The 27,228-nt window shown below is 39.1% G+C and overlaps 1 protein-coding gene across 5 annotated transcripts in view; it reads right to left on the bottom strand.

Moving 5' to 3' along the window:
- Positions 1–27,228, bottom strand: part of NR3C1 (nuclear receptor subfamily 3 group C member 1) — a 115,555-nt gene that overhangs the window by 7,428 nt on the left and 80,899 nt on the right. For 4 of the 5 annotated variants that reach the window (XM_023515636.1, XM_023515632.1, XM_023515626.1 and 1 more), the window contains exons 3-7: positions 25,672–25,838; positions 19,814–19,930; positions 14,219–14,494; positions 12,770–12,914; positions 8,088–8,218 (exon numbers count right to left, since the gene is read on the bottom strand). In XM_023515636.1, the coding sequence (XP_023371404.1) occupies positions 8,088–8,218; positions 12,770–12,914; positions 14,219–14,494; positions 19,814–19,930; positions 25,672–25,838 (836 nt within the window). The remainder of the gene's footprint in view (positions 1–8,087; positions 8,219–12,769; positions 12,915–14,218; positions 14,495–19,813; positions 19,931–25,671; positions 25,839–27,228) is intronic. The other variant, XM_023515645.1, reaches the window with a different exon arrangement.

Here is a 27,228-nt window from a genome sequence, read left to right as displayed (position 1 = left end):
TTTTTTTTGCTATGGGCTGACCACTAAAAGGACTACTAACAAACTCGCCAACATATGGAGGTGGTCAGCATAAGGAACTAGGCATGCTGTACTGATACGTACGTGTGGTACGTGTCCAGTCCATGAAAATTAGGTCAAGTACAGAGAATTCAAATTAATCAACAAAAAAAGAACAAACAATCCCATCTATCACTGGACAAGAGACATGAACAGAACTTTCTCCGCAGAAGACAAATGGCCAACAAACACATGAACAAATGCTCATCGTCCCTAACCGTCACAGAAATGCAAACCAAAACAACCATGAGACATCACCTAACCCTAGTGAGAATAGCTGACATCACAAAGTCCCAAAGCTACAGATGCAGGCATGGTTGCGGAGAGAAGGGAACACTTTTACATTGTTGGTGGGATTGCAAATTAATATAGCCTCTTTGGAAAAAAGTATGGAGAATCCTCAAAGAACTCAAATTAGACCTCCCATTTGATCCTGCAATTCCATTACCTAGTAGGAATTCCTGCATTTCCCAGGAGGAAAAAAAATCATTTTATCATAAGGACACTTGCACTAAATTGTTTATCACAGCTCAGTTTATTTTATTTTATTTTTGAGACAGAGCCTCAAGCTATTGCCCTGGGTAGAGTGCCGTGGCTTCACAGCTCACAGCAACCTCCAACTCCTGGGCTTAAGTGATTATCTTGCCTCTGCCTCCCAAGTAGTTGAGACTACAAGTGCCCACCACAACACCCGGCTATTTTTTGGTTGTAGTTGTCATTGTTATTTGTGGGGCCCGGGCTGGATTTGAACCCACCAGCTCTGGTGTATGTGGCTGGTGCCTTAGCCGCTTGAGCTACAGGCGCCGAGCCCATAGCTTAGTTTATGGTCAACAAGATGTGGAATCAACCCAAGTGTCCATGAACCCATGAATGCATTAATAAACCATGGTATATGTATACCATGCAATACTATTCAGCCATAAAAAGATGGAGGCTTTACATCTTCTGTAATCTGGGTGGAGTTAGAGAACATTCTCCTTAGTATCACAAGAATGGAAAAGCAAGTATCTACTGTACTCAGTATTAACATGAAGCCAGCAGATGAACAAACACACACCCACACAAGAGAAATACTCAATTAAATTCAAGTTGGGGGAAGGGAGGAGGAGGGAGAGGGATTAGTGTGTTCTTACCTACAGGGCACAATGTAAGGGTTCGTGGCACACCTCCTAGGTGAGGGGCACCACTATAACAGGGACTTTACCTAACAAAGGCAAACAATGTGACCTAATTATGTGTACCCTCATATTAATCTGAAAAAAGAACAAACAGAAAAGAAAATTAGGTCAACTTAAGGAAGTGGTCAATGCAGGGAGGTGTCAACTATTGGGGTTCTACTGTAAGTATCATACTTTGACATAGGGAAGGGGAACCCAGAGTCCAGCAATCTTGTTGGTTAAAGAGAAAGAACTTGATGCGGAGCATTCACTGGAGATCTAAGTAGGGCAGCACCTTAGAAGTAAGGCTAAATTAGTCCAGAACAAAGGCTACTCTAGATTAGGGGTTCTCCAATGGGGTGAGGGTATGAGATTTTTGCCCCCAAGGGGACATTTGGCAATGTTTGGAGATACATTTGATTGTCACTGTCTGAATCAAGGAGACCTAATCTTAAATGTGTTTGCATCATCAAGTAGCAGCTCCAAAATACACGACGATCTCAGACGTAAGCATTATAGGAGATAACCACATAACAAAACCACTTATACTTCCTTAATACTGTGAAATAAAAGAGAAAACCCCCCAAATACACGACATTAAAATCGATGAGACTGAACAGAAAAATCTGCAGTTACAGTTGGAGATTTGAACTCCTCTCACTACTTGCCGAAACAACTAGAGAATCATTAAGAAATATGAGACTTAACACAACACTATCCTATAATCTGACTTAACTGATGCTTTTACCGCATTCTACCCAAGATCAGCGTTCTTTTCAAGTGTACACAGGACATTTACCAAAACATATCACAATCTAGGACATAAGAGAAGTCTGAATAAATGTAAGATTAAGTCATACACAGAATGTTCCGACAAAAATGAAATTAAAATAGAAGTTGACAGCATACAGCTGAGAAAAAAAATCCCCAAGTTTTAGAATTTAACAACATACTTTGAAGTAATCCACAGATTACGTACAGGCATCATCAGAGAAATTTTAAAATCTTTTTATATTAAATAAAAACACAACATACCGAAATGTGTGAGATGCAGTAAAAACAGTGGAGGAAATTTCCGTAGGAGGAAATTTGTAGCATTAAAAGCTTTTATTAGAAAAGGAAGATTTCAATTATATAAGCTTCCATCTTAACAAACAAGAGAATTAAACTAGTAAGCAAATTAAACACAAGAAAATTGGAAAGGTTTAAACAGTAAAAATCAGTAAGAAGATGCATGTACAAGAAAGAAAATAAATATAAAGCTGGTTCTATGAAAACATCAGTAAAATCGAAAAACCTTTAGCCAGATTGATAAGGGATAAAAGCAAGAATTTGTGAAGTACCATGGTCAGGAGTTAAAGGGGAGAAGGAGAGACCCAAAAGGAACACTGTAACTTCACGCCCAAAAGGAAACTCTGTAACTTCACGCCAATACACTCAACACTTGGATGAAATAGTTAATTACTTGAAAGATGTAAATCAACAAAGCTTATTCAAGAAAAATAAGTATCAAGTAAAAATCTGATTACTTGTATTTCAAACTCTTACAGTAAAAAGGGCTCCAAACCAAGATGGCTTCACTGTTGAATATAACTAGACATTTAAGGAAGAAATAATACCAAATTATCACAAAGCCATACAAACACGTTAACAAACCTATAAAACCATATCCCTCACGGATTTGTTTGTAAAAGTACCTAGCAAAACTTTGGCATTCTGAATTCAGCTATAAATAAAAAGGATTCCTTGCCATAACCAAGTAGGGTTTATCCCAGAACGCAAAGCTGGTCAAATTTGAAAATCAAACGTTGTATGATTAGTCATTAGAGAAATGCATGTTAAGGCACAAAATACAACCTCACTTGCTGAGTAATTTAGTAAGAAAAAGACAGTCGAGTTCTGAAGTAACTGGATACGGATTTGGACATTTTTTTTTATTTTTTATTTTTAGAGACAGAGTCTCACTGTATCCCCCTGGGTAGAGTGCCGTAAAATCACAGCTCACAGCAACCTCCAACTCCTGGGCTTAGGAGATTCTCTTGCCTCAGCCTCCCAAGTAGCTGGACTACAGGTGCCTGCCACAATGCCTGGCTATTTTTTTGTTGCAGTTTGGCTGGGGCCGGGCTTGAACCTGCCACCCTCGGTATATGGGGCCGGCACCCTACCCCACTGAGCCATAGGCGCCGCCCTGGATTTGGAAAATTTTAACCTCATGCCTTACCTCCCATCATATACAAAAAATAAGTTGAAATGGATCATATACCTAAGCACATGGGCTGAAAGTACAGAATTTCTAGAAGAAAACACATAGTTGGAAATCTTTTTTAACACTAGGTTAACCAAACATCTCTTGGTATATGAAGCCATAAAAAAGAAAAATGGACAGATGCGCCTTCATCAAAATCATGAACATTTGCTCTTTGAAAGACTTGAGAAAATATAACTGCAATCCAGTGACCAAAAGAAACCACTGCAGAACATATATCTGATTAGGACTAACATCTAGATAATATGAAGAAATCTTATATCTCAGTAAGATAAACAATTCGATAAAAAGTGGCAAAAGAGTCAAAGAGGACTATCACCTGAGAAGGACAGATGACCGATAAGCCTGTGAAAAGCTGCTTACCATCTTCAATCATCAGAACAGCTATCAAGACAGAGACTGACCATAGCAGGTGGTGAGGGTATGGAGCAGACCTCAAGTCTCAAGACGGTTCTGGTCAATGTTTTAGCAATTGTGGAAAAGTCTGGCAGTTTTACAAATTAAACATACACTCAACGTATGTTCCAATGATCTCACACTTTGGAAGTGGATGTCCATATCCTTATTTATTTTTTATGTCTGCATGATTTATTAAGTTGTGAAAAAGGTATGGCGAAATATCACTATGTTTATAAAATTTATCTAAATAATTCCTTTAGTTCTATGAACTTTTATTTATTTATTTATTTGGCCAGGGCTGGGATTGAACCTGCCACCTCTGACATATGGGGCCAGTGCCCTACCCTTTTGAGCCACAGGTGCTGCCCTGATTTTTTTTTTTTTTAAATGTAGTTGGAAGCGAGATATCTAGAATTTCCCCTGGTAAAGAGAATGCCTTATACAATGAGTGCAGAACTGTATTTTGCCTTAAAGTCCATTTTGTTTGCTAATAATTTGGGGGCTTCAGCTTTATTCTGGTTCAAGTGGGGGCCAGCAGACGACGGTGGTGGGCCAAATTCTACCCAAAGCCCATATGTATACAAGTTGAATTTGAACACTGCCAAGTGTCAGCAGTAACTGTGTTCATGACACAAGCCCGAGCTGAACAGCAAAGCTGTTAACTATCTACTGTCTGGCCCTTTATAGAAACAGTTTGCTATCTTTTGGGTTACACTATGCATAGTAGATGCTTTTACCTTAGCCTTGCACCATCTTTATTTAGCCCTCTCTCTTATAAACAGCATAAAGTTGCATTAGTTTTTAAATCAGTCTTTCAACTTAGCTTGGGGCCTTGAAGCATTCAGTCCCTCTTTACATTCGAAAAATTACTGATATATTTATAATACTGGACCTCCTATCATGCCTCGTTTATGCCTTCTCCCCCTCCTCTCAAATCTTTCATTCTTTTGGATTGTTTTCCTCATGCTCCCCCTCCCTCCGTGGTTCGGTACCTTGCACATTCTATTTCTATGTTACCATCTTTAAAATTTAAACATCAAACTCTCCTTTGGGCTTATGTGCAATTATTGTTACTTTAAATATTTATCTACTAGATTAAGGAGAAAAATAAAGTATTTTATTTTACCTTCATTTATTCCTTTTCTAATGCTCTTCTCTTACTTAGATTCGTGTTTTTGCCATATCACGTATCTTCCCTCTGGAGAATTCTTTCAATTACATGCAAAGTAGGGCTAATGTTGACAAACGCCTTCAGCTTTTGTTTGAGAACATCTTTATTTCTACATTTGCGAAGGATCATTTTTCTGGATACACTATTCTACATAGGACTTTTTTTTTTTTTCAACACACACTATTTCACTCTTGTTGATGGGATTTCTAATGAGAAGTCTGACGTAAGTCCTATTATAACCTAGTTTTTCCCTCTGGCTTCTTTCAGGATTTCCTCCATATCTTTGGTTTTCTACAGATTAAGATTTCTTAAGTGTGGTAGTTGTTTTTTTTTTTTTGTTTGTTTTTTTTGTATTTATCTTGTTGACGTTCTCTGAGGCTCCTGACCAATGTTCTGTTCTATGTTATTAATTATGGAAACTTCTCAACTATTATTACTATTTTATGTCATTTATTCTGTTTCTCTTTGTCTTTTCCTTCTGGTATTACCTGCATGTTACACCTTTTCTAACTGTCCACAGAGGTCTTGGACCTTGGTCCCCCTTTTCACTCTTTTGTCCTCTTTGCATTTGAGTTTGGGCTGCTTCTGACCTATCTTCAATCTCACTGATTCTGTCTTTGGCTGTGCCCAGTCTACACATGAGGCCATCAACATTGCCTTGCATTCCATCATGGTATTTTTTAATTTCTGGTATTTCCTTTGAGTATTCCTTAGCACTCTTTTTTAGGGTTTCCACCTCTCTGCTTATGTTACCCATCTTTTCTTGCATACTGTTAACTTTTCCATTACAGCCTTTTTTTAACATATTAATTATTTTAAATTCCCATCTGATAATTCCAATATTTGTGAGGACTGCTCCTGATGCTTGTTTTGTCTCTTCAGACTGTGGTGTTCTTTTGAAAGCTGGACATGACGTATCAGAACTGCAGTAATTAGACTTTTAGCCTTCACGTTCCTCATTTCTCTTTTTTCTCCTCTGTTGTCTTTGGGTTTCCCTATGAACTCCTAAAGCAGCCTGGGCCTTTCAGCTGTCTCAGTTGTAATCCACTGCTGTTACACTGGAGCCTTTCTGGTAAGGTGTTGGGGCAGGTGATGTGTTTTTAGAATCTTTTTTTTAGTCTAGCATCACTAATGGAAGGTTATGGTACCAACTTCAGTAGTCTACCAGAAGTCTACATCTTAAGGTATGTATTTTCATCCTTGTGATTCTATTCTTTTTATAAAAAAGAACCTGTGATATGTATTAGTTTATTTTTTACTTATTATCTACAATGAAAAAAATAACATATAACTCAGTGAGTCCAGGTATGTATAAAATTTATATATATATATTTTTTACAAATAAGGTTGTTAGTATCTAGGCACTGAACTATAACTTGATGGTATCAATCAAAGTTCAGATTAGAACTTTATGTAATGGTTTACTCCAATAACATCAAGCTTACTTAACAAGTATATCGATACAGGTCATAGTAAACAAGTCTCTAGTAATGACCTTCATATGTATTTAACATTTTGTTATTGAGTTCTTTTGCTTTGACTGAAATATCATTAGCACTCCATATATCCACCAAACTAATTAACTTTTGCAGAACAAAGATAGTACAAAGGTATTAAGACTGATATATGCTTTGGAAATGGTTAAATAGATAAGAGTAATGTACAACATCTATAGCTTAAGTTATTCGATAACTATGAAACCAGTTACTGGATGAAAACTTTTTTAAAAACTTGAAAATTTACTTACTTATATATGAAAGTGGTATTCAGCCATTGACACAGTATTTCATAAACATTAAATTTGATAATTGGAGATGTAACTTTTAATGGAATGGCTTAAGGTTTATAATACCAACTGTTTCACAGGCTTTCTTTTTCTTAAGACTTAATTTTTTGTTAGATTACTTCTAAGTTCATAGCAAAATCTGGAGAAAGCACAGAGATTTTCCATACTCCTCTTGCCCCACACATGAACAGCCTCCCCATTATCAAAGTCTCCTGCCACAGAGATACATTTGTTAAACTTATGGACCAAGAATGACACATCATTCTCTCCCAAAGTCTGTAGTTCACATTCGGGTTAGTTCATGGCGCTGGAGACTGTATGGGTTTGGACAGATGTTATAACAACACATATCTGACCTTTACAGTGTCACACAGAGGATTTTCACTGCCCTCAAAACTTCCCTGTTCTACCTGTTCATCTCTCCCTCCCTCCCTCCTAACACTTGGAAACCACTGATCTTTTACCGTTTCCATAACTTTACCTTTTACAGAATGTTACATAGTTAGAATCACAGAGTATGTGGTTTTTTCAGATTCATTCTTTCACTAGGTAACATTCATTTAAGGTTCCTCCATGTCTTTACATGGCTTGATAGCTCATGTCTTTTTAGCACTGAGTAAGATTCCATCATCTGGATGTGCCACCGTTTGTCTATTCATCTCCTTAACTGACCGACATCTTTGTCTTTGCTATCTGAAAGTAATGGCATTAAAATTTACATACAAGCAGCTTTGCCTAAACTTTCAAGACTGTTTCATAAACTCTTACTGGCTATTTTTAAAGTACAGTGTATCTAACAGTCCAGTCCCAATGCTGCATCAGCCAATGCCTCCATAGTAATTAAGCACCCTAGGATGTTAACTTTTTCTCCCGTAATTTCTCAGACATGGCAGTATTCATTATATAACTAACATTTTTACCAAACGGAGAAATGAAATCACTGTAGTTGGCTTTCTTTCTCCATGTCTTATATAGTGGTATAACCAAAGGAAGGAGAAGAATGTGGACATAAATTCCGATCAGCAAAGATGCCCGTGTGGCTCATATGCCTCTGAGCCTGGTACCTCCATTTGTCTTATTAATCTTAGTGTCATTGACTCTTCCTTTCTAGGATTTTATATTTATGAAAATCATCTATTATTATAGACCGGGTTTAAGTCTTAGGACTAGGTTTATGAATAAACCTTTGTTTGGAGACTTTCATATTTCATGCTTTTGGCATAGTTAGAAGTAAATAGGTGTTCCACCAACCTGAAGAGAGGAGCAGTAAGGTTTTCATACAGAGATACTCTTCGTAAGATACCTGAAGCCTTTGTAACTCAGAGGAGACAAATAGCATATGTTTACATTGGTCATACATGCAGGGTAGAGTCATTCTCTGCCTGTGAAAGACAAATACCAGTGTTTAAGTTAGAAAGAGATAGTGCTAATTCCAAGAAAAGTCCTTTCTTGTTTGTATTATTTTGCAAAACTGTGAACTCATAAAGGAAAACGTAACTACTTCTAGTGATGCTAATTCCCTATAGGATCAGACTAGAGAACGTTCCTCATACTTGTTCCTGCATCTACAGTATCTAAAGAGACTAATGAAAGGTGTAATTTTATCCTGGAGGCATTATATCCTGTCATACATGCTCTGTACTGTTTGATTTACTTAAGTGTTTAGAATTTATTCTTACAGAATTTAATATCAGTTGTTCATTTAAACCAGAATTTATCATTTGAATGTAGTCAATTAGACAACATAGTTTTGGATCCTAACCACTTAAAAATGTATTTTTTTTTTACAACATTCCATCCTCAAGACAACCATCTATGACACTGTTCACAGTTACACAGAGGGCCAAGACTAGAACTTGACTCTAGACTTTTGATGCCCCAAATCTGCCTCTGACAGGCATTTGAATGAATATTCTTTTAACTAAAGATGCCAAATAAGTCCTTGATTATGGTTTTCAACAGCCACTACATGTACAATTTTCACATAGATCTCTAAAGTTTCCTGACTTTTGAAATGAAACTAAAAGCCTTACTGTCTAGTTCACTTTTTCTTAACATTCTGACAAAATGGTCAAGGACAAACTCCCATGGCTCTTAAGTCACTGAGACAGGGTCTCACTCTATTGCCTGGCTAGAGTGCAGTGGCCTCATCATAGCTCACGGCAACCTCAAACCCCTGGGGTCATGTGATTCTCAGTCTCTCTGGTAACTGGGAATATAGACACCAGCGACCAGGTCTGGTTAATTTTTAGTTATTTTTTTTATAAAAATGAAGAAAAAAACCTTAACCTAAAAAACCTTCATTTTTTTTTTATAGAAATGAACAAAAAGAAACCTAAACCTTCTTGCCATGTTGCCCAGGCTGGTCTCGAACTCCTGGCCGCAAGCCATCCTCCCACAGGCCTCCCAAAGGACTAGGAATATAGGTGTGGGCCACCAGGCCTGGCCCTTCAAATGTAAAACCTGCTCTTATAATGCAGCGCCTTCCCCCCAAAGCATTCATTTTCTTGGAGTTATCTTTTTCTCCTATAGTTCTCTTGTACATGGTTATATTCTTCACAGAACTAAAAATCTTGATAAAGTTACAGAGTAGTAAAAACTCATTCTTGTTAGCTGTAACAACAACAACAAAAAAGTGTTTTTCATAACATTCTGACCTTAAGGCAATCATGAGAAGCTGTTTCATGGCTACAGGGAGGGTCAGAACTTGAATGTACTTTCTGACTGTCTAGACCTACCTATCATAGACATCAGAGCAGTAAGGAAACCAGGGCGCTATGAAAAAAGAGGAGGCATCTGCCCACCTCGTACACAGCAACACAAGAACACAGGAATGGGAATGAGGCTGCCTCTTCATTGCCCACAAGCCACGGATCCTCTAGAGGAGCTGAGCACCGAGGCAGAAATAACCTTTAACAACGGGCTGAAATCTTTAAAAAACACTCCTGGTGAAAATGACACTAATGCAAACCTGTTGAGGAAAAAATGCCTGTAATTGTCACTTTATGTGAGGGATGCCTGTGTCACGATCAGCTTATTCTGTGACTGTTTAAAATCTAAATTTGAATGCCCTGATAATAAAAGCCCTGAGTTAGATTAGTTCATAAATAAGCATAAATTGGTGCTTCCTATAAATCTGTTCGTAGTTTTAATTCCAATTAAATGACTGCAACTTGCTTATCATGAAGTGACCATAAACGGTAAATACTGCCAATGTGATTTTCTCCTTTAAGAAAAATGGTTGGATTCTGAAATGCATTAACAATGTGTTGAGTTTCCATTGAAGCAAAATATATTTACTAGTTAATTAAAACCGGATCAAACAAGCTAATCTTGTTACATAGTGATGGAGTAGTTTGACCGTTCTCTTTTTGGCAGTAGTCAAGGTGGCGGCTTACTCTCTGGGACAGATCTCTGAGAGTCATGTCTGCGTGGAGGTACACTCCGGCAGAGCACGTGCAAGTGTGTCCGCCTTTAGGTCTCAGTGCAGACGACAGTTCTTCCAGGAAGCCCATTAGCCCAATATGAAACAGACTTCTCTGGCAGGAACCATCACACATGGTTGTCCATGGCCCCACTAACATGTCAGCAGCTAGAGGTCAGGAGCCCTGTCTGTCTTGTTCTCTGCTGCGGTCGTGTGCTAGACACATACTAAGAGCATGAAGAGTATTTGTTTTCCTCTCGAATCCATTCTGACTTCTTTTTGTTCCTAGAATGAAATCTAAATTCCACGTAATAGCTACACAATTCTGCTTACCTTGGCCCCTGTTCACCTCTCTATATCCTGGGGGCCTGCCCTCATCCCTCACATATGCCCACCTCTCTAAATTCACCAGATCCTGGGGGACTGCCCTCAGCTCCTCACGTAAGCCCACCTCTCTAAATTCACCGTATCCTGGGGGACTGCCCTCAGCCCTCACATACGTCCAACTTGTTCCGACTCTTCGTACTTGCCCCTTTTTCCTGGAACATCTTGCCCTTTCAGACAGCTTGTTCTTTTGAGCCATTTACTCCTCAGCTACGCAAAAGGCCTTCTGTGGTCTCAAAATCTAAAGCAGTGCACATGTCTACCCCACGGAGCTGGCCTAGTCACACAATTAGATCATGGCTCTATGAAATAATTTTGGTCATTTATTTGAGTTCCCCTATCAGAATGTTAGCACGGGCTTCATCTGTGTTGTTCAATATTGTACACCAAGCTCTTAAAATAGCACTTGGTTAGTACTCAACTATCACTGAATGAATACAGTGCTTGGAAATAGGTATCGGCAATGGAGAAATCACACTGAGTTTAACTGAGCAGTTCAGCAGGACTTTTGGACTAGTTCTTAATGCATAGCCTAGTAGAGGGGAAACCTGAAATCTGAGCTTTAGGTGGTTCTTGCTTACCCCGGCAGATATGAGGCCTTCGGATTACCAGCAGTACTATAAGGATATGTGTCCTGGAACTAGAGTCACTCTGCCACCTGTGGCTACTGCACACTGCCTAAGGAGCACTTTTAAAATATCTTGCACTAGTATCCAGTCCCTCATAAAACAGCATGGGAGCTTACTACATCGTAAGGCAGGCCGTCCTGTTTAACCTTCAGGTCAAACGGATGCTTTCTGTAATTCCTACCCAGTATTTTTGTACCTGGTACACCCAACAGAGAAGATGTTTGCTATATCTTCAGAGAATCTCTCTTTAATGAGAACTGGCCTCACTGCTCTCAAACCTCCTTTTTTCTTTCTCCAAACATCCCACGTTCATCACTCAGTGTTAACACCTTGCTACGCTGGACACATTTCAGGTTGTCACTGTTACTTTCAATGTGGCGCCCAGTTCTGAAAACTACTAATGGCGAATTTACTCATGTAGAATGCAGCGGGACTATTACTCAATTAATGTGGTTTAAGGTTTCATTAATTTTCTTGGAACCATTATCAACAGCTTCATTTGCGCACAGTTAAGGAAACTGCCATCACTTTTTTTTTTAATACAAACATAACTCTCCTCCATTTCATACTCTTTATACCTGTTAATAAAGGAAAAAGGCAGCAATACCGGGAAAGTGAGGAGGTCTCTGGACACGTGACCGAGAGGTTGTATCTGGGGATATGAACACCATTAGGAAATGGTGTGCCGCTGTGTTTGAAGAACAGATCAGCTTAGTGGGGAAGAAAAATGTGTGAGAGAGAACAACGGGAGGGAAGGTGAGGTCAGGTTCTGGAAACCCTGAAACCATGCAGAGTCCACACTGGCTGTTCAGTGAGATGATACTGAAGACCTCTGTGTGGGGGAGAGAGATGTGATGTGATCAGAATCGTGCTGAGGAAGAAAACATTAGCCAACACGGGCGAGGACTGCCATGAGGTTAAGTGGGAATGGACATCCGAAGTGTCTCACAGACAGAGGCACAGGCCTAGAGGATAAGAGAACAGCCGATTTATAAAATCTTAATCAGTACTTTCTCCATTGTTCCCATGTGCTTCCTAAGCTATAGACATTGAGTCTTGCCACGCAAAGAGATACTCCTGTCTCTCAGTCCACACCTGCCACCTGCTCGGCCCAGATGTCCTCATCCACCACTGTCCCTGCTGATCCTACGTGACTTTTTACCATGCTCCTTTTCCTTTTTGAAACTCGGTTACGCAATTAAAACAATATCATAGTAAGATTCCTTGTTTCTTGCATCAGACTTCACTAACCCCACTGTTTAAAAAAATATCCTTAAACATGTCCGGGGGCAGTGCAGTAATAACACCACATGTGTGTTGGCTCTGCATTAGACCTGGCCTGCCCCAAGCACTGGTAAACAACTCTATTTTAAGTCTGCCCAGTTCCTCGATACTGGTAGGATTGATTCTGTCCAGAATTATCACAATAGCAGTCCACTGGCAGCTGGTTAAAGATACCCTATGAACTCTGGGAAAGCGATTCGCACACAACTTACTCGTTGATAATCAGATCAGGAGCGAAGCAGAGCATGTTTGCGCTGGACTGTCGGTACGACCTCCACCCCAGGGCGAATGCCATGAGAAACATCCAGGAGTACTGCAGGAGGGTCATCTGGTCGTCCAGGTGCAAGTTCCTGAAACCTAGAGTTAGGAGGAAGGAGGGGTGAGGCAACGCTGACAGCCAAGAAGGGGAGCACCTCTCTGGGAACTGCCAGAACAATCAGATCAATTAGCCTTGTTTGGGGAGTCCCCTAAATACTAAGTGGATACAGTATTCCTTTGTTAGTCGACACCTTAGGACCCAAGCCCTCCTGTTTTTTAGTAGCATTCAATATAAGTAGCCAGTTTCTGGCACTTTTGCCTACGTAAGTAAACATGAACTAAACAGTAAAACAGAAAGCTGCAGAGTGTCGGCTTGGTGGTTACCAGAGGCTAGTGGGGGTGGGGAGGCGGAGAGGATGAAGAGGGCTTGGTTAATGAGTACCGAAATACAGTTAGATAAATGGAGTCAGTTCTAGTGTTTGATAGCACAATAGGGTGACTATTACTAACAATAATTTATTGTATAATTCGAAATAAGAAGATAAGATTTGGAATGTTCCCAACTCAAAGGAATGATAAATATTTGAGATGGTGGACATCTCAATTACCCTGCTTTGATTACTATACATTGTATGCTTGTATCAAAATGTACCCCATAAATGTACAACGATTACATATTCATAAAAAAAAGAAATAAAGGTGTCCTGGTTTGGTATGTTAACCAATAAATTTAAGTAAAAACTTGCCCTTTCTCCCCTTGATAATTAAGTCAAGGTTGAAACTAACACTGACTTCTACTGTTCCCTACCAGGTTCCAATAAGGAAATTTTAATTCTTACGATAATTTTAAATAAAAATTTACATTCAGTGTACAGCACTTCATTATAGAAGAGTTAAAATCATTCTACTCTAGTACATTTTGACGATACCTGATACTTACCAATTTTATAAACAACCAGCTTTTTTTTTTTTTTTTGCAGTTTTTGGCCAGGGCTGGGCTTGAACCCACCACCTCTGGCATATGGAGCCGGTGCCCTGACCTTGAGCCATAGGCGCCACCCAACAACCAGCTTTTTTAAAGTAACATACTAGGAAGGAAAACTAATGGCGTCAGGTACACCATACACTTTCTTCTCCTGGACTTCAGTGTAGAAGGAGTTTTGAGTAAGTCTGGTGACTCCAGTTCTGACACTGCGTCATCCTCTCTGAAATCACTCTGCTGTGGGTAATGACCCGAAAAGCAGGGAGCAGTGTCTAAGTTTTATCATGGACTCCCCATGGGCCCATATCACCTGACTTTCCTCTTAATCCCCAGAAATGAGTGAGAGAAACAAATACAAAGTGTCTCTGTTCAAGAGCACACCAAGGTCTGGGCGGCAGCTCCGTCGTCCTCGGCACCTCACCTGGTATTGCCTTTGCCCACTTCACTGCTGCGATGACTTGCCGCCCTCCTAACATGTTCAGTGTGGTCATGATCCTCCAAGTTGAGTCTGGAACGGAGCTGTCGTATCCTGCATATAACACCTCAGGTTCAATGACCTCCAACAGGGACACCAGGGTCGGGGTGAGCTGTAACGTTGCAGGAACTACTGTTTTGTTAGCAGGACTTTCAGAAGTTTCTGGAGAGACTCCAGTTGTAGCTTGTTGAATTCCCTTTATTTTTTTCTTTGTTTTTCGAGCTGTAGGCATTAAAAATGCATAGAAAAAATTTTAATGTGAAGGGCTGGACTACACAGTTTATTCGAGAGGTTTTTTTAACTTACTGAAACTGTGAAGACAGAGGAAACGTATTGACATGAAAGAAGAGAAAAAACATGTTTTTTTCCTGATAGCAAGACTCACAGAAATCTATTCCAACATTAATTTTCTCTATAAGTAAGCCAGTAACTTCTTCCTTATAGTTATACCTTATACAAAATAACTTTCTTATAACACTATGTTAAAACAACCTGAATAAATCACTTCTGTAGATACTTCTACAAATCATTTTCTGTCTCATTTTCACTCTACCCGTGAAAATTCCACTGGTTATGTCAGGCAAATTACTCTGACCATCTAATTGACAGAATTTAAGCTTGTAATAGCAGATTAGAAACCGTGGTTTAGGATCTAAATTGCGGCAGTAGTGAAGACAGCTACACTACTTGTACACTTGTACAAAGCCACCTTTGGGAAGATGATACAGCAGGTTACATGCTAAAAACAGCATTAGGTCTAACAGCAGAAAAATCCACTTTGTACTTTTACAGGAGAGATACTGCTTGGGACTAAAAACACGTGGGAGATGAAAAGAAAAACTTGACATTACTTCATATAAATTATGAGCGGGAAATGTATCTTTCACAAAGATTTATACTGATGACTCTATAAACTGAAAACACCCATCTTAACATTACATACAAGTAAATAAAGTTATCTTTTACCTCTGACTTTGCATGGAACAGTCCAAATGACAACATGTACACTTTTTAGTAAACTTATTCATACTCCTGAAGTTATTTTAGTGACTAAATAAGAATTACATTATTCTTTTACAGAGAAAGTACTCAGAACTTTTAAGACAGGGTATATAAAAGATGAAATGCACCTGCCTCAGTTATTAGGGCCACAAACCCTGTTGCGGGGGCAGGGGAATCTAAATGCAAATCACTTTTAAAAATAATTATTAGATCCTGCATCCCTCAAACAACATTGTACATAGTTTGCGGAGGACAGACACCGTAGTGAGAACTATGTTACAATGTCAGAAAGAGAAAAAAGCCTGTCGTTTACTCGGAATAGAATGGTTCCATTCTCATTGTGTTCTGTGCTGAATGGGGTATTGAGAAACTTAGGAATTTTTAGTTAACATTTCCAAACAAACAGAATCACAGCAGACCTATTCTAACTTAGTTCACCATCCTCTCGTGGAGGCGCAGTATGATACCGTAGTAAAGAGAGCGAATCAGAAACCTGTATGTTTAGATTAAAATCCTGGTTCTGCCGTTTTGCAGCTAAGTGTCTATGGAATTACTCCCTGGGCCTTAGTTTCCTCTTCTGTACATGAGGATAATATTAGGCCCTGCTTCATAGGGTTATTGGGAGAATTAAATCTCTTAAATATGTAAAATGTTTGCAACAGTGCCTGGCACGCAGTAAGTACCATATAAGAACTACCGTCACCCGCAACTTGTAGGATATATTTTTAGACTATTTTAAATACAAACAGTAAAACTCTACAGGGGAGCAGTAAGATTTTTAAAAGGAAGAGCTCCTATGGGTAAAGAAACATATTACTAAAACTATCTCACTGAAACCCAGATCCAGAATCATGGGATGTATTTTGTTGAGAACCTAAAGGAAAACACGCTTGCCCCAGATCCGTGCGCTGAACTGGAACCGGGCAGACCTCAGTTAACCGCAGAGTTAAATGATCTGGAATGCAAGTTTCCCACTCCACCCCAGGGCAGAGAAGAACGCACAGGGACAAACTGCAGAGCCTTTAAAAATCATTTTCTCTAACTCAGTTTGTGATCAAATTTCTTACTATTAAGCTGTAGTCCTAAGGGAGAGAACTGATGCTTATGAATAAAGCTTAAAAAGTGCTAGTAACCTAGTCATGTAGTACTGGCTAGAGCAAGAAATAGCATCAATAAGTTTTCAAAATTATCATCAGCAAGGGGTAGTTAATCTAGGTAAGCAACCATTTATTTTTATAAAGAAATCTTTACCTCTTTAAGTTTAAAATTTAATTTAAATAATATTAGGTAAGGAACCTGATAATGCCATAAGCCTACTTGCCTATAAGTTCCATCTGATTGTTTATACTAAAAATAACGTTATGCTTTGGAATAATGACAGTATATTTTAAAATGAAATGAATAGAAAACATTTAGGATCACCATTACAAAAAAACACATCTGTTCTTAAATGCCAGGTACTTTAAGTGAAGAAGACTGCCTTAAATAAACAAGATGTACTGGGTATGGGGCAACAGTATCCAAATATACCACTCACAGTGCTAAGTTACAGGTTATGAAGAGTCCTGGGCTCTGAGACGGCTAATTGCTCGCCTGTGCAGTTTCCGGGGCTATCATCACAACTGCTTGGCTGAGGGGAAGTGTTCTGATGGACTAGGAGATATTTCTAAAGATCAGGTGTGAAACACGTGGCTCATCGACATCATTCTTAAGTATGATGGTCTGCCCAATATTTGCGGCACACACAAATACCTACTTCGAATAAAGGTTTTACATATGTCGGGATTAATCCAAAACAAAAATGATGCTTTCATGCTAAAACCACACCCCTACCCCAGGAACTAGATTTTTCTTAAGTGTTTATTTCCATGTGTCTATAAGTAGAATTAGATTATCAACTGCTTGATATGTGCCACCCACCATCTAGTACATCAGGAAATGACAAACTGGAACTCTGTTCTACTGTAGTTTATAAAAGTGAATATAAAGTTAATCATGGACCTAACTGCAACAAAAACAATTAGCTGGGTGTTGTGCTGGGCACCTGTAGTCCCAGCTACTTGAGAGGCTGAGGCAAGAGAATTGCTTAAGCCCAGGAGTTTGAGGTTGCTGTGAGCTGTGACTCCAGAGCACTCTACCCAGGGCAACAGCTTGAGACTCTTTCTCAAAAAAAGACATGATAAATCCAGGCTGATCCCCACTGTTCTGGTGTCTTAGACTGACAGCTTATGAAAGCATACTTTTGGCTGCATTTTTTTATACAACATTTTAAGAAATGGCATCTCAAATTAAATCAAAAGCTTAAATTTTATGTGTGAGTCTGACAAACTTTCAACAAAAGACCCAACTGGAAGTGGCAGGGATGATACACTTGACAACAGAGAGAAAATCAGATGTCAGTCACTGCCCTGGTCATCTGCTAGTCATTGTCATTAAACTGTGTGTGAGAAGAAGGAGAAAAAGGACAAACTTAGTAACTAGTCCACCACAATCAGTACTTTATAGTGGATATGTCTTATTTCTTTTGACTAAAGAATTCCCTTATACTTTAGATATTGGGGGGGGGGTTGTCCAGAGGGGCATTCTACGCATAAAGCTCTAAAGATCTTAAACTTTGTATTTGAGAAAGCATCTCGCACCTAAAAATGTCACTGGGTAAGCAACCGTACTACATTAGAGACGTGACAAAATTTTATTTGGGTTTGTCTTTGGAGCTTTATTCAAATCCTAAATATATTCAAATTCTAAATATAAAAAATAGCTGAGGTGAAAACATGAGGATTAGAGAAAACTAGTAAAATTGGAGCTGAATAGCCCATTTCTGCTCAAAACAGAAAAAATTACACAGGTATGATGGCCTGTGCCTACAGTCCCAGTTATTTGGGAGGTTAAGGCAGGTGGATCACTTAGGCCCAGGAGTTTGAGGTTGCAGAGAGTTATGACGCTGGCTCTCTATTCTGCCCAGGGTGAAAGTGCAAGACCCTGTCTCAAAAAAGGGGGAGAGGGTACTAGAGAAAATAAATAAAATAGTCACTAAAACTTCATGTGTTTTAATATACATTTAAATGGTCAAAATATATTACTTAGGAGATCAGAGAGCAGCAAAATGAAACTCGGTAAAATCCAGGCAGAGATTTGATATGTCATAAAGTGGGGAAGGCTATGTTGTTTTTATAACAAAAAATAACTACCTTTGTGACACTGAAAGCAAATTTCTATGTGTATTTGTAATTGATCTGTAGCTTTGATAACACCTAAAAGAAAGTGGACAGCTGTCATTTTATTTAAATTGCTGTTTAACACATTAGCACTCTGTAATTAAGTCTAAATAGCCTGGTCAGACTTACATACAGCTGTTTGTGTGGTCCGGAGAATTATACTCTTCATAGGCACACCCCAAAATCTACCGTAACCACACAACACACACACACACACACACACACACACACACGGTGTGTGCCAGACAGCACCACCAATTCCTATCTCTATCACGAGAACCACATGGAGAACCTCCATTCTCTCTCCGTATCACCGTCTCTCATCTGGAATACTGCTATACTCATTACGTCGTTTCTCTAAATAAGATTAGCCTTTTTAAAGCACAAATCTGATCATACCTCTGTCCTTATTTTTTATTTAATTCTGAGTAGCTCCTAGATTTAAAATTTAAGTGACTTCTTCCCTGACTTCCAGGACAGAATGAGGTTCCCTTCCGCTGGCTCCAGTGCCTCTGTTGCCTTACGGTGCACCAGGCTATTCTGTGATTGACTCTGCAACCTAACTGGACAGAACGGTCCTTAAGCACAGTCACGATTTCACTCCTTTTCTGTCCACTGACGGGCTTTGTGGCGCACACTTGCCGAATACAAGTCCATCACAACAAATAAGAGGAGCATGGATTATTAGATCACCCTCGAACACCCACCTTGCAATTTCAGCTAGAACAGAACTCCACACGTTTTTCCAGAGGACAGTTTTTACACGATGAGATCAATGTTAATTATACCATTTGTTATGTGAACAAGGACATGAAACTCTAACTTCTAACTAGTTTTAGATTTCTTCTTCACTTGATAAACAAACCCCCTCCAATGCCTCTCTGAGTCCCCCCTCCCCCCCGCAGATCTGTAATAACATACATGTCCAAGTAAAAGGTGTTCTAAAAGGTAAAAGACAGAAAAATAGACATGTAAATTTATGAGATACAGAAATAATTTCAACCCTAGTCAATAGTTTTGAGGCTGGAAAAAGGAATCAGAAAGAAAAAGTTGCCTCACGTTGCACAAGTGTCATGGTTACACAATTTCCCTTTTTAGTATACGGTCTGGCTGTGCTGAGTTCTCTGCATAAGGAGGACTGGTAAATAAGTAGAATATGACATCTTCATGAAAAATACTCCTATTTTTGTCAGGTAGTATTATAAAATTATGCTAGTTAAGCACTATATATGCTGAATTGACTAATTATGTCTTCAAAAGTAAAATGTTCCATATTTATGGGATACAGAGACAAATAATTGCTTTTAGGCATTGACGTTACCTTCCAGGTTCATTCCAGCTTGAAGACATTTTCTATAGCGGCATGCTGGGCAGTTTTTTCTTCGAATTTTATCAATGATGCAATCATTTCTTCCAGCACAGAGATAATTGTGCTGTCCTATGTGGAATAAATGGAATTGTTAAAATTTCCCAAGTCGTTAAGAGTTATTTTCTATGGAGAGGCTCTATTTTTGTTTCAGAAGGAACACAGGCTAAGGCCCACACAGGGACTGAGGGAGGCATTCTTGGCTACCCTGACTTGATGGAGCTAAGAGGTCAACTATAACAAACAGAAAAATATTTGTTTTTCTGTTCAACGAATTGAAAAAAGTTCATTAAAAAAACTTTACTGTAGTATCCATATACAAAAGCACACAACTTGTAAAAGTGTACCACTTAGTTAAGTTCTCATAAGTCACACACTCCTTTATGTTATCAACTCTCAGATCAAGAAACAGAAAAGTACCCCGCAAACTTCACAACTCCAGTCACTACCCACCAAGGGTAACTACTTTTTTCATAAATTGTAATTCAAGGTTCTTTAAAAGTTGCAGAAGATTATCTGCAATCATTATTTTATTACGACCTTATGAACACGTTCAAACCAGTTTCTTCTTTCTTTTGACCCAATGCTAACGAGGGCTAAAGAAAGAGGAAACTAGTTGGAAACTATTGTGGGAATCCCAAAGAGAAAATGATTTTAACTCAACATGACACCCCCATGGGCAAATAAAAGGTGACCCTCCTTGGGGCTTTAAACGAAATGATAGGTAAAGAGCAACATGTAATCTTGAATTGTAAGGTCACCAGCAACTGGCTAGGTGAATCACAGACGTGGCAAACTATATTACTATATGTAGATCTTACAGAGATCATGATTTGACACTTGTTTAGAAAATAAAGATGTTTGAGTTCAACTTTGACCTCAAGTAATAATTTAAAGACTGTTACTGTCTGAAATCTTCTGGCACCCAGAGTTAAACAGTGTTTTAAGAAGTAGAACTGGAATTCTCTCATGGCAAAAAATTTTAAAGAAAATTTAAAAGTCTCCCCACATCCCACTGGCACATTCTTGAAATGTTCTTTTAACTTAGTTATTGAATGTTGAAGAAAATTATCTAAGCACCTGCTGGCCTAGCAAAAACTGGAAGAAGTCACTTACACAGGACCAGACTGTCTCCATAGATACATGAGATCACTAAGGGTCCGTCCTTACACTAGAGGGGATGGTCTTTGAAAGACTCTATGGGATATTTCTCTAGAATAAATTATCTTTGAAGAAAAGAGAAAGAGGAAAATCGTAACTATCAATTTGCTAGGTTGAATGTATCTACCAGTTCTGGTTTCTAGGAAAAGCTCCTTTATGCCTAGGACAACCTAGGACTTGACTTGGATGAAAACAAAGCTGCATTTACTTCTTCTAATATAAATAACAATGCTCTTTAAATACTAGTTTTGGGGAGGTGGTTAACTGTATCAAGTTCAATTCCTTGCCTGTGGAGCACAGGCCACCAGTGGACTAAAGGACTACAATTTAGCTTTGTTCCAGAGCTGCTCTTCCAGGCCAGATGTTTGAGCCAGCTATATCCACTCCTTTCTACGTTCTGAGAGTGTCCTAGCTTCTTCACTTGGATATGAAATGGAAGCACTAACCCAATAATTCTATCCTTTATAAATCAAAAGTAGAAAGAACAGATGCATCCATTGCTGAAGCAGTTACAATACCAAAAAGTTTTACCCCGTAAGAATATTCCTAAATCACTGACTTGTAGTTATTGGAAGTAACAATAGAAAAAAATTCCAATGTTTTATTTATATACAATTGAAATAGCAGAATGTATATATTATGCTAATATTGATTTCTTTTTGTCTCTGTCTTGAGTATAAGATCAATAGATTCTAAGCTATTGATCAGAGGCATTGTACCTTCATAAATGAAAATTAGTCCTATATGGTTATTAGCATGAAGTTGGGCAAGACCTATGTGCTCCTTAACTATGAAACGAGGAGTTTTAATTTGTCTTCCCTGTTTCCCAACACATGGTCATGTACTACGAGCAGTCATTTCGGCATGATTAGGAGGCATCTTATTTTGGAGTTCCTACGCCTTCTATCATTTGGTATATTCCCTAATGAACAAAGAGTTGTCAGATAAAGAACCTTTAGGTTAGCTGAAATATCTTAACATTGTTTAGTTTACATAGTATTTATTTTTGTGGTGAAAATCTCTTTTGGGGAAATGATTCAGGTTTTCTCTTTATGGCAGGCCTGGTGGCCAGCCTGCATGACAGCCCCCAGTGGTCCCTGCCTCCTCGTGGTCACACTCTCAGGTAGTCCCTCTGTGTACTAGACCAGGATGGGTCTGCATGAAAAATAAACCAGGACAGAAATGATGGCGTGTCACATCTGCAATGAGGTTATCAAAGACATTACTGGTAATGCACTGGTCACTCCCACTCTAACTAAGCCACTTCCCGATTCCCAACTCTCAGAAAATGTGCGACATAGCACGTTTGTTGCTTTAAGCTCCAAACTTTGGGACTTAATTGTGCAGCAACAGATTACTAATACAGTAGGAATAGTAAAGTTTTTCCTAAAAGTGAGTTTAAGTTTTTAAAAAAAAGGTCAGCCAAGAAAAATACTAAGCAGTGACTAGAGCAGTGATGCATGGGTATGAGCAGACTGAGTGGCACAGGGAGTGGAGCAGTGAGGTCGGGGTCTTATCTGCATGGGTACGAGCAGACCAAGGGTGCAGGACGTGGGTGTCAGTGTAGCACTGAGGTTGGGGTCTTGTCTGCAGACAGCAGTCTACCCTTTAATGTCTCTGAGCCACAGTTTCCTACTCATCAAGTATAGATCATCATAGCATCTAGGAGCTCCCAGAGCCATTAATTAAATGGTATAACATACATACATATATATATAAAACACAGTACTTGGCACATTGTAAATTAAGGGTGCGCTGATACTTACCTCCATTATGACCTGATCAAAGACTATATGTACTTTTGGTTAAAGGGAGTATGATAAAAAGGGACTTGGGGGCACTGGGAAAGAAAGATCATTGATATAGTATACATAGAAAGAAATGGAACTACCCACACTTCTTTTTTGCATGCAGAAAAAGTGACTCCCAGAATACTGAATTAAAAAGAAAACAAAACTTAGTTTTAATTTGGATCGCAGGGACAGTAACTATGTAAAACTCTAAGAAGAGCCAAGTGTTTGGGTATTTATTACACTATGCCACGTTGGGGGGATAACCTACAGTGTCCCGCAGGTGCTCACAGTGGAGTGCTGAGTATATGATGAAGATACAGCTGGGTGATTTGTGTCGTTGTTTAGAAAGTGCTCCAAGATAAGTATCTAGGCTTTAAAGTGTGTTTCTGTTGTGTCTGGATAGGAAACGCAGAAGACCTGCTATGAGTTGGGTTATTAAAGGATTATAGCATTTGAGAGCTGGAAAGAGCCTCTGAGAATTTTAAAGTCCAAATAAAGGAGGAAACAAAGCAAAGCGATTTACTTGCATATTCCACACTTCAACCCTTTCTTACTGATCATATAGTCTAACCATGTTTCATTGAAATACTTAAACGATAAACACTTGGAAATAGTACAGTTAATATTCAATTAAATTTTACCTAAAAAACAAGAATTTAATTTTAAAGTGGAGATTAAGCACGGAGGGCACAGGGCCGACAGCGGTCTCGTCCATGGGAGGTAAGTTGAACTTTGTTTGCTGTTTTAATTGTAGTTGGAGGCTTTGGGGTAGGGCGTGTGTACACTCTAATAGCGATACTGTTCTTCTTTGCCCTACTGTATTATATTTGGCCAGAATGACACAGAGTTGGTCCATGTAAATATCTGAATTTGTAGCCCTATTTTAAATATCAATTTTAGTTATAATGGAGGAACATGGAAAGTATTTTTAAATTTTATTTACTTTTTGAGAGTGGTCTGACTCTGCCACCAAGGCTGAGTGCAGTGGTGCCATCATGCCCCACTGTAGCCTTGAACTCCTGTGCTCCAGTGCACCTCCTCCCTTAGCCTTCTGAATAGCTGGGACTAGAGGTACAGGCTGTCAGGCTCAGCTAATTTTTAAAATTTTTTTTGTAGAGATAGGGTCTTGTTATGTTGCCCAAACTTGTCTTGAACTCCTGGCCTCAAGTGATCATCCCACATGGGTCTCCCACAGCCCTGGGGTTATGAGCTTGAGCCACGGCTTCTGCTCTTCTCTATTTTTTTAAGCAGCAGGGTCTCACTAGCATCCAGGCTGGAGTGCAGTGGTGCAAGCAGTACTCACTGCCATATTTTTTTAATACCCATATTTTTTAAGCTTCCACTGTCTTATTCTGAATTTCACTTTCAAAAATCAAGTTGCTAATCTCATGTACATTACAGATGCTCCTTGACTAACAATGGTGTTATATCCCAATAAACCCACTGTAAGTTGAAAGTGTGTTTTCAACCTAAAGTATTTTCAATGTATGATGGGTTTATGATGTAGTGATGGGTTAACACTGGAGATAACCCCACTGTTCAGTCTAGGAGCATAATGAGTGTGTGTAAAGTTGAAAAATCCTAAACTGGGGGAATCGTGTGTATTGTACTGCTGTTACCGCTGAATTTGTAGACTGTAAATCCCTAAGCAGTTAAGAATGTGCTGAGTAAAGTAAGGTGAGGACAAGAAGAGGCTTCCTCCTTTCAAGTCTGTGTTAAATGACATTCATTTTGCTAGCGGTATTGCACTGAGCAGGGTGGGTTTCACTTATGACTCATCAGGTGGCAGCTACGACTGGCCATCGCTGGCAGCTCTGTGGTCCATGTGAGCTGACATGAATAATTTTACAGTTTGCTAATATATTAAAAAGTAATCCAAACAAAAGAAACTGACTCATCGAACTCTCAAGGATATGCAAACACAACTCTAGCCAAATAACAATAACCCTTATACAGTGAATGAATAATTACATTTCTTCAAAAATTGACATCAGCAGAGCTTTAGATACACTGTCTTCAAACTGCTTTATAAATAACTACAGCACATGACTTTTTCTCCAAGAGGATTCACTGGTAATATTAGAAAATTTTAGAGTCCCTTCCAATCATAATTTGCTATATAGAACGAATTCCTTCTTCTTTAGGGAGAAAAGGCCACTGCCCTGTCGGCAGTCTGAATCCATAACAAGGGTAAGGGTCGTATTAATTAGTGGAATCACCGTCTCTAAAATACCTTCTCCCTGGACCTCCTCCAGCAGGGTTTATACTCCCGCCTTTGTATTATAATCTCTGTGCCTTGTAATTGTTAAGGCTTCTTTCACTTAGTAGAGGGAGGGTGGGGATCAGATCTTAATGTATTCATACTGCTTAGAACAGTGCCCTGGCTTAATAGAAAAACAATGAATGAAATTAATGTCTTCCCCCACCCCCCTTCACACACACATACACACTGCTCACTGTCAGTCATTTTTGCTGGACTGGTAGAGCTAATGGCTTGAAACCAATTAACTTGTGGGAGTTAAAAATTTCATAATTCCAATACAATCCCCAGTATGTTATCGCCCAAACTTAGCACCATCATTTTATGGGATAGCACTGTCTTATAGTGTTACCTTCTGCTCCTTGACCAAACCCTCTTCCATCAATTTATACGTTACTGTTTTATTCTAGCTCTGTGTGTGTGTGTGTGTGCACATGCATTTAAAATACCCTCCTTCCTACTAGAGGCCCTAGAAGCCACCCTCCCCTTCCCCCTTGATATCCAGCCTCATGGGCTTTACATGTAATGGAAACTTAACAATTCGCTCTGAGAAGTGGGAACCAAATAGAGAAACAAATAAAACTCTTCAAAACACACACTACCTTCCACTGCTCTTTTGAAGAATACTTTACAGCTTCCGCAAGTCAAGACTCCATAGTGACACCCAGAAGCTTCGTCAGAGCACACCAGGCAGAGTTTGGGAGGTGGTCCTGCTGCTGTGGATGAGCTCGATGGGGGAGAGCTTACATCTGGTCTCAGTCCAGGACTAAAGAAGGAGAAAAGCAATGTTAGGATTTACTGATCAGGACTATGGAAGGAACCTCAGCTGCTCACTCCACAGTCAGCCTGGTCACACTGAACTCTGGCTAAAATATCCTGTCCAAACACATTCAAATAATGTCATATTCTTCCTTTATACAACATCGACCAAAGTCATTTCTTTTGAAGTGTCCCCAGATAGCATGGGGAGGCTGTGGTTCACAGAGCAATTGTTGTTTTTATTGCACAGGCTTTCCTTTGTAACCCCTCATATTAGGGTGTCACTTATGTACAATAACATGGACTGTTTGCTAAGTGTATAATTCGCGAGCTTTATTAAATAGGTAGCTTATATCCAGCACCCCTGAAAGATGCCTCTTACTCATTTAATTGGTTAAGATATCAATTTTTTAAAATTTTAAGATCTTATACAGCACCTTTCCAAATCTAATCAAGTCTCATAACAATTATACCTCTGTCTTCTACTATAGAGCCACAATTGTTTTACAGTCTTAGAATTTGGTCTTATGTCTCTTATTCCCAATGTCATCCTGGCTGAAAACACAATTTCTTATGACTGAGAAAAGACTAATCCAGAAACACTACTTTCTGTAATTTTCCTGTCTGGCTTGTAGTAAAGACTGGACAGAATGTCCAGTGAAGCCCATTCTGCCCTCTCCACTCAATGGAAATACACCTTGAGGGCAAAGATGAAAAATGTGAATCTATTTCTCTGATTTTTTCATTCTGGAAACTTCTTACCACAAGAGTATACTAGACAGGAGTGTCTAGTGTTTACTAGTCTTTAAAAGATACATATTTGTTGTGAAAATTTTCAACTATCAGAAAAGCTGAAAGAATTGTACAATGGGCTCGGTGCTTGTAGCACAGTGGTTACAGTGCCAGCCACATACACCAAGGGTGGTAGGTTCGAACCCGGCCCAGGTCAGCTAAACAACTGCAACAAAAAAATAGCTGGGCATTGTGGTAGGTACCTGTAGTCCCAGCTACTTGGGAGGCCAAGGCAAGAGAATCGCTTAAGCCCAGGAGGGGGAAAAAAAATTGTACAATAGATATATACTTTTTACCTACATTCACCAATTCTTGACATTTTGCTACATTTGCTCATAAAAACGTATTTTAAAAACCAATAGAACAGTGATCCTTTTAGTACTGGAGGAAAAATTAAATTATCTCATTTCATATTGGATGATACTGTGGTTTCCAACACTGTACCTTCCTAAGGAAATTTCTTTTTTCCTTTTCTTTTTTTCCTAAGACAGAGTCTCATTATGCTGCCCTCGTTAGAGTGCCATAGCATCACAGCCCACAGCAACCTCAAACTCTTGGGCTTAAGCGATTCTCTTGCCTCAGCCTCCCAAGTAGCTGGGACCACA

The sequence above is a fragment of the Otolemur garnettii genome, unplaced genomic scaffold (genome assembly GCF_000181295.1).
Source record: "Otolemur garnettii isolate 467f Iridium unplaced genomic scaffold, OtoGar3 scaffold00003, whole genome shotgun sequence".
Lineage (NCBI taxonomy): Eukaryota > Metazoa > Chordata > Mammalia > Primates > Galagidae > Otolemur > Otolemur garnettii.
Note: the sequence above shows the minus strand (reverse complement) of the source record. Positions and strands in the feature narration are given on the sequence as shown.